General features: G+C 36.8%; 1 protein-coding gene across 2 annotated transcripts; it reads right to left on the bottom strand.

Moving 5' to 3' along the window:
• Positions 1-1,418: 1,418 nt before the first annotated feature.
• Positions 1,419-7,555, bottom strand: LOC107717881 (CUB and sushi domain-containing protein 3-like). 2 transcript variants are annotated; one of them, XM_016524782.1, is made up of 6 exons: positions 7,374-7,555; positions 7,069-7,230; positions 5,593-5,760; positions 4,711-4,914; positions 2,574-4,607; positions 1,419-2,349 (listed from the first exon to the last, which is right to left on the bottom strand). In XM_016524782.1, exons 1-5 carry the CDS (start codon positions 7,486-7,488, stop codon positions 4,585-4,587), a joined length of 672 nt encoding a protein of 223 aa, XP_016380268.1. In that variant the 5' UTR covers positions 7,489-7,555; the 3' UTR covers positions 1,419-2,349; positions 2,574-4,584. The 2 variants fall into 2 exon arrangements, with proteins under 2 accessions (XP_016380268.1, XP_016380267.1); XM_016524781.1 differs by lacking the exons at positions 7,069-7,230; positions 7,374-7,555 and adding exons at positions 6,193-6,354; positions 6,498-6,647 and having other exon boundaries at positions 2,321-2,349.
• Positions 7,556-7,930: the final 375 nt, after the last annotated feature.

Genomic DNA, 7,930 nt, shown 5'->3' with positions numbered 1-7,930 from the left:
GGGGCATAGAGGAGAAACAATAATGTACAGTATGTGGAAAATAATGTTTTTTGAACCTTAAACCGCATAAACACATTTCATTACACCAAATACACAAAATGTTCTTTTTAGCAACATCATATGACCCCTTTAACACATTTTAATTTATGTTTAATTTATTTAATTTGCAATAAAAACATCCTAAATAAATTGCCTTCCTTTTCTTGCTTAAAACACATATATTGATGTTTAAAAATCATTTAAATGCATATTGCTCAAATCTAATAAAATTTCATCAAATTCACACTGTAAAGAAATAGTATAGTATAGTATAACAGAGCATAGTATAACATAGCATAGTAAGCAATTGTAATGTGATGAATGAATACATTTATGGAAAACAAGAACAATTAATTAAAGTAACTCTATAATTATTCTATAATCTCTGATGAGATGCTTTAACAGTCATATCTTACTAAACTCTTATCTTGTCAGTATGGACAAGGTTTTGGGAGTGAGCCATGGGAAGTAATTTGCTGTTTAGCTTGACTTTGACATGTGCTTTAAGTAAATTCCATATTTCTTTCTTTGTCATGATCTTTGTTTCCTTGCGTTCCTTGGCTGGCCACTCCTTTTTAAGATACGACTTTCCCAGATATTATGTGATTTAGAAAATTGCCATGCTAAAATATATAAATAGGGTGTGTGGCTGTGAGAGACATTCAGACACACTGTGCAGACTGCTAGAATGGCTCTGACAGCGATTAGTCTTCTGTGCTTTGCAGCTTTGCTGCCATTCCTTGGGTCTGGGGAACGTGATGACCACTCAGGTGAGTTTTCCTCTCTAAAGACATGATTTCTGCTTAAAATGAGGAGAAACATGATTGAATTCAACATTCTAACATCCTAAGTAAAGAGACTCTTGCACAAAATCTGTTCTTACCAGGAGACCTGAAACAAATGTACATTAAGGTGACTGTCACTAATCATTTCGCTAACATGGACGTCTCCTACCCCACAACTGTGTCGAAGGGGATTCCGATGTTTGGGGTTCTAAATCACCTACAAGATACCAACAAAAGCTTAAAGTATGGCACAAAACTGGCATCAAATTGTGTGGTTTAATGCACTTTGTATGTGGGTATAGTTATGGGCAAATGGGGCAACTCTACAACAGTCATACCTGACTCAAGGCTTGTCTTGTCATTCTATTGTACAAGGCTCAGAATTAGGAACTGCTATAGTGCTAATTTTGTTTATTTTTATGTGTGTATGTGTGTGTTCATGCTGCTACTTTTATTTCTATTAGTTTCACATACAGTATTAACAAAAGCTTTGGCATATATCTGGAGAGTGTGAACGGACTGGCTGGATCTACTGAAAACCGCACATACTGGGAGCTACTGTCGAAGAAATATAACAGTATAACTCGACTGAACGTGGGTTAGTGGATGAGTTTAATTAAATATCACACATGCTACAATCTGAGCATGTGTACAAATATAGTGGAGCAAGAAAATAACTTTTTATATTCACTAGTATTTTGGTTTTTCTATTCTATATTCTATTTTTTTCCTCGTTTTGCAGGAATTGGCTGCTACCAACCCCAGAAAAATGAGAATTTCATTATGAACTTCACCACTTGGGACTAAAAGGAGATTTGCTGTTTGTGGATATTTTGTGGTTATAAACAAGACCACTCTGATTCAGCTGTATCAATACCACATCTTTCATCAGTCATCAATTGAATAAATAAACTCAATTTCACTGTACCCACAGTAGTATAATACTCTAATAAACATATACCTAGAGCTCCCGAAACTGAAAAGCCTCCATGGTCTTTTAACAATCATCACTAACTCATTTGATTCAAATAAATAGCGTACCAGTGCAATATTCAACACACATAGTGCTTCCTCTTCACTTGGCTTATGCTCAGAGAGTAATAAAATTAAGGCTTCATCTCTGTATTACACAGACACCAGGGAAAACAGCCATGTTTCAGAATATCTGGGCTATTTGTGATTTACATTTAGGTCTCCAATTTAGCAAATATTCCAGAGGCATCCTTACATTCAGTGTGGACATATAGACAGACAGACGTTTGCATTAAACAATGAGACAGTTGGATTGACACCTCAGAACCTCATTGCAAAAGTCTTTGCAGAACACTCCTTTCTAAGGAATACGATCAGACACTGGGCAGTCTGGTTGAATGACTCTAACAACAATTACGCAAATAAAGCAAAGATATCTGGGATCATTTTTGAAGTTTGTACATGGACCTCAACACTTGACACGAATCTCAAGAATGGTGATTATAAACAAATGTAAAGAGATGAGCTCTTGACATCACAACACAACAAAAAACTAGCAATAGTGACAGAATAACAGCAAATGTTTAAACAAAAGTCAGCAAACATCAAAACAATAATCAATAATAAAATTTTATCAGTTAATGAAATTACGGTATTTAACTGTAAATTTAAGTTAAAACCGTAAAACCTAAAATGTTGCTATCGTATTTTTTACGGTAAAATTCCGGCAACCACAGCTGCCGGTTTTCTACCGTAAATTTTACGGATTTTTTTTACAGTGTAGCAATAGTGACAGAATAACACCAAATGTTTAAACAAAAGTCAGCAAACACCAAAACAATAATCCTGTAACAGTAATGTATTCAGGCGGCAGTGCATGCTAGGATGGCACAAACGCTTAAAATTTCAGCAATATAGTTCAATTAACAATTCTTTGTTCAGACAACTGTGTTGGGACGACACTTGGGAGAATTCTGTTGATCTAACATGGTTTTTGTGTAGTTTCAAGTAGTTCACATTTCTCACTATTTGTGATTCAAAAGGTGCTGTAAACTGTTAAATATGTAGTTTTTTTGGGGGGGGAACGTTTTCCTTCTAAATTTTTTTTTGTCTGCACAGTGCACTGTGTTATATTTCACTTTTTTCCTACTAACTTTGCAATGAACAATCATAAGAAGCTTGTCTTCCTTGGTGACTGAATAAGTTTACGCAAAACAAGAACAAAGAATCAAACTATCAGTTATTTTTTGTCATGTTCTTTCCTCATTTCTTGGCTGACCACTCCTTTTTAAGGTACAACTTTCCTAGAAATTATATGACTTGCAAAGTTGGAATGCAAAAAAAAAATATATATAAACAGGGTGTGCAGCTGTGAGAGACATTCAGACACACTTTGCAGACTGCTAGAATGGCTCTGACGGCGATTAGTCTTCTGTGCTTTGCAGCTTTGCAGCCTTTCCCAGGGCTGGGGGAATGAGATGACCACTCAGGTGAGTTTGCTTCTATAAAGCCAAGATTTCTGCTAAACACGAGGAGAAACGTGATTGAATTTAAATCTTTTAAGGTCTAACATCCTAAATAACATTTGAAAAGATTTAATACATTGCTATTATAGGATTCTCTGAGTCTCTCTTATGCACAAAAATCTCTCTTCTTAACAGGACAGCAGGAACAGATCCCCATTAAGGTGACTGTCACTAATAAATTTGCTAACACAAAGGTCTCCTACCCCACTGCTGTGACAGTGGGAATGCCGATGTTTGGGGTCTTAAATAAACTAAAGGATACCAACAACAGCTTCACGTATGTCACAAAATATTATCAAATTATTCTGGTTTAATGCACTTTACATAAAGCAAGTTTAACATAGTAGGTTGATAGGTTATGGGGAAATGGGGCATCTTTTTACCGTGTCAGTCTATTGTACAAGGCTCAGGACTTTAAAGAACTGTTGTAGTGGTAATGTTATTCTTTTGTGCTAATTCTCCTGCATTTATTTCTATTAGTTTCACATACAGTATTAACAAATGCTTTGGCATATATCTGGAGAGTGTGAACGGACTGGCTGGATCTACTGAAAACCACACATATTGGGAGCTTCTGTCGAAGAAAAGAAAACAGTATAACCCGACTGAATGTGGGTAGGTGTATGAGTTTAATTAGCCACACAGACTTTAAAGATTTTTTTTTAATGAATTGGTATTTTGCTTTCATTTTATTTACAACACTATATATATATATATATATATATATATATATAAACAAAATAGATTTCCACAATCTTTTGCAGGAATTGGCTGCTACCAACCCAAGAAAAATGAGAATTTCATTATGAACTTCACCACTTGGGACTAAAAGGACATTTGTTTTCTGTTATCAGTTATATTTTGTGGTTATAAAAGAGATCACTCTGATTTGGATCAACTATATTAATGCAAGGAGTATGAATAATAATTTCATTGGATCTACAATAGTATAATACTGGAACAGAAATGTTTCTCTGATCTTTCCACAGTTGTAAACTCTAACTATACAATCAAATGTACATTACATATCTGTACTACTAAACACAGATAAGGGAAAACAGCGACATTTCCAGACATCTGGGCTTTTGTAGTCAGTGATTAAAATAAAGGTCTCCAATTGTGTAGATATTTAGAATCTAGAGATGCATAAAATGCTTTTATATTCAGTTTGACAAGTTCTGTTAAGGTTACATGTCAATCCTCTCTCTTTACATTCAAATAAAAATGAATTCTGTTGTTTCCAGAGGATAATGAATACAGATTCACGGTCTTCTATCCTGTAAAGCTGAGGGAACAAACAAAAACATTGATTTTGAAATATTGTTACTGCAGTTATTTGCCACTACGTTTTAACTAGTCGCAATTTAAATGACTCTATAAAAACTTACCACAGGGAGTGAAGCAGTCACAGTCGCAGTAGTTGCAGCGTGTAAACCAGCGCTTCCAGCCTGATTCTTTAGTTCTGCAGTTCTCAATACGACTGCATTTGTGGTTCAGAGGGACTGCATAGCTTTTAGCATCAGGACAGGTGGACGAACATGTCCCGTCGATGTCCTTCTCATTGATCTCAACCCGGCCACGATAACACACTCCTAATGTCACATACAGGAGGAGAGAGAATTGTACTTAACTTGTATTTAATATAACCAATGAAATTACCAATTTCAGTGTAAAATGTTACATTTTTAATCTCCACAACCCAGACTTTGATCTAAAGTATTATATTTTAATAAATAAATAAAATATTATAAAAATATCAAATGAACTTAATACATCTATACACTTTTTATGAAAAAATATTATGTATCAGTAGAGATTTCATGTTTTCATGTTATATACAATGACTATGCACTCCGTAAAATTAAGGAACAATGTGCGTGTGGGTTAATACGAAGGGAGTTTCCTTACTTAGTTTTCATAGTTTTTTTCCCTTTCCTTTGAATTATGAATTGCATTTTTTGTTTGTTTTTTAGAATTAAAGTAAAGGGCTGTACTTAATGGATAAAGTCCTGACAGAAAATGACCAGTACCTTTTCCATTCTTGCCCATTCTTCCACGCATTTTTTTTTCTTACAGTGTGTGGTAATTCGGAAGAGTTATTTTTAACTCCTCTCAAAGTAACAATACTGACTATAACAACTTTAATAAGTGTACGGTCTCTCATATACTATACATACATGAAACTTAAGACAGATTAGGTCTAATTTTTGTGTGCACTTTCTGGGTATTTCCGTAAATTGTGTGCAACGTCCAGGCAGACCAAGACTTACTAAGACAGGATGGTTTGGGCGTCCATTTCCCATTGGACTGACAGGCTCGGGCAGGATCTCCCACCAACACGAACCCTGGTCTGCAGTCATACCGCACTATAGAACCCACCCACCAATCACTCCCATACACCATACCATTAAAGTCCACATCAGGCTTTCCACAATTCACTAGGGCAAAGAAAACGACAGAAGATTAAACAGGAAACAAAACTCATGAAACACATAAAAAGCTCTAGTTCACACACACACACACACACACAAATCAACAGCTTGATCTGTGGTTTTGTACTTAAAAGTCTGTATTGATGGCAACAAAAATGGAGTACATTACATTAAACGGATAGTTCACCCCTGCCCCCATGTTTCATGTTTCAAACCTAACTTTCTTTCTTCTGCTGAACACAAAAGACGATTATCTGAAGAATGCTGGCAACTAAATCATTTTGATTACCAATGGATTCCATGCTGTGGAAACAAACACTGATACATTTGAGACATGTTCCAGATAAGAAAGTCATAAAGGTTACGAATGACATGAGGGTGAGTAAATGATGACAGAATTTGTGTGAACTGTCCCTTTAAGATGATGATCAGGTGTACCTCTACACAGGGATTTATACCCCACCCAGCAGCAGTCTGAATCTCCACAGTTGTCTCTCTTCAGCTCCCTGTGTCTGCCTTTACACCCTCCGAAACAAAGGGGGGCTGTCCCAGACCAGTAAGTGTCTGCCAGTTCATCCTCCTGTTCCACCTCTAACAGACCTGAATAACACAGTGCGGTCTTCAGAGCTCAAATTCATGCATCTTTTGCCAATTTTCAATATTTCTAACATTTTGTAAAAACAATCATGCTGCTTTGTTGAGATATTTTGTTCATTCATAAATGAATCAAGTGCTTCTCTTACCACTTCCTAGACCTTCCTCCACAGCTGTTCTTTCAGTAAATGCAGTTATAGGCACTTGAGTGAACACCCCGTGCAAGGACCCCAGAAGCAGCAGCAGAAGAGCTCCTAGTTTCATGTCGTTTTAATGGCAGGAATTCTTCTCCAATACAGAAGTAGACAGAAGATTAAACAGGAAACAAAACTCATGAAACACATAAAAAGCTCTAGTTCACACACACACACACACACACAAATCAACAGCTTGATCTGTGGTTTTGTACTTAAAAGTCTGTATTGATGGCAACAAAAATGGAGTACATTACATTAAACGGATAGTTCACCCCTGCCCCCATGTTTCATGTTTCAAACCTAACTTTCTTTCTTCTGCTGAACACAAAAGACGATTATCTGAAGAATGCTGGCAACTAAATCATTTTGATTACCAATGGATTCCATGCTGTGGAAACAAACACTGATACATTTGAGACATGTTCCAGATAAGAAAGTCATAAAGGTTACGAATGACATGAGGGTGAGTAAATGATGACAGAATTTGTGTGAACTGTCCCTTTAAGATGATGATCAGGTGTACCTCTACACAGGGATTTATACCCCACCCAGCAGCAGTCTGAATCTCCACAGTTGTCTCTCTTCAGCTCCCTGTGTCTGCCTTTACACCCTCCGAAACAAAGGGGGGCTGTCCCAGACCAGTAAGTGTCTGCCAGTTCATCCTCCTGTTCCACCTCTAACAGACCTGAATAACACAGTGCGGTCTTCAGAGCTCAAATTCATGCATCTTTTGCCAATTTTCAATATTTCTAACATTTTGTAAAAACAATCATGCTGCTTTGTTGAGATATTTTGTTCATTCATAAATGAATCAAGTGCTTCTCTTACCACTTCCTAGACCTTCCTCCACAGCTGTTCTTTCAGTAAATGCAGTTATAGGCACTTGAGTGAACACCCCGTGCAAGGACCCCAGAAGCAGCAGCAGTAGAGCTCCTAGTTTCATGTCGTTTTAATGGCAGGAATTCTTCTCCAATACAGAAGTAGTCTATATCCCTTCAGTTCTCCTCTTTTGAATGTCTAGGGGGGCTGTCCCAGACCAGTAAGTGTCTGCCAGTTCATCCTCCTGTTCCACCTCTAACAGACCTGAATAACACAGTGCGGTCTTCAGAGCTCAAATTCATGCATCTTTTGCCAATTTTCAATATTTCTAACATTTTGTAAAAACAATCATGCTGCTTTGTTGAGATATTTTGTTCATTCATAAATGAATCAAGTGCTTCTCTTACCACTTCCTAGACCTTCCTCCACAGCTGTTCTTTCAGTAAATGCAGTTATAGGCACTTGAGTGAACACCCCGTGCAAGGACCCCAGAAGCAGCAGCAGAAGAGCTCCTAGTTTCATGTCGTTTTAATGGCAGGAATTCTTCTCCAATACAGAAGTATACA

The sequence above is a fragment of the Sinocyclocheilus rhinocerous genome, unplaced genomic scaffold, assembly GCF_001515625.1.
Source record: "Sinocyclocheilus rhinocerous isolate Xijiao unplaced genomic scaffold, SAMN03320098_v1.1 scaffold1384, whole genome shotgun sequence".
Classification (NCBI taxonomy): Eukaryota; Metazoa; Chordata; class Actinopteri; order Cypriniformes; family Cyprinidae; genus Sinocyclocheilus; species Sinocyclocheilus rhinocerous.
Note: the sequence above shows the minus strand (reverse complement) of the source record. Positions and strands in the feature narration are given on the sequence as shown.

Bases quoted from the DNA above. Each gene is read 5' to 3' on its own strand.
- LOC107717881 (XM_016524782.1), bottom strand. From the start codon at position 7,488: ATGAAACTAGGAGCTCTACTGCTGCTGCTTCTGGGGTCCTTGCACGGG. The intron at 5,761-7,068 runs GTACACCTGATC...TCTTTGCCCTAG, and splicing joins GTATAAATCCCTGTGTAGAG to TGAATTGTGGAAAGCCTGAT. The intron at 4,608-4,710 runs GTAAGTTTTTAT...TTGTTCCCTCAG, and splicing joins TGACTGCTTCACTCCCTGTG to CTTTACAGGATAGAAGACCG.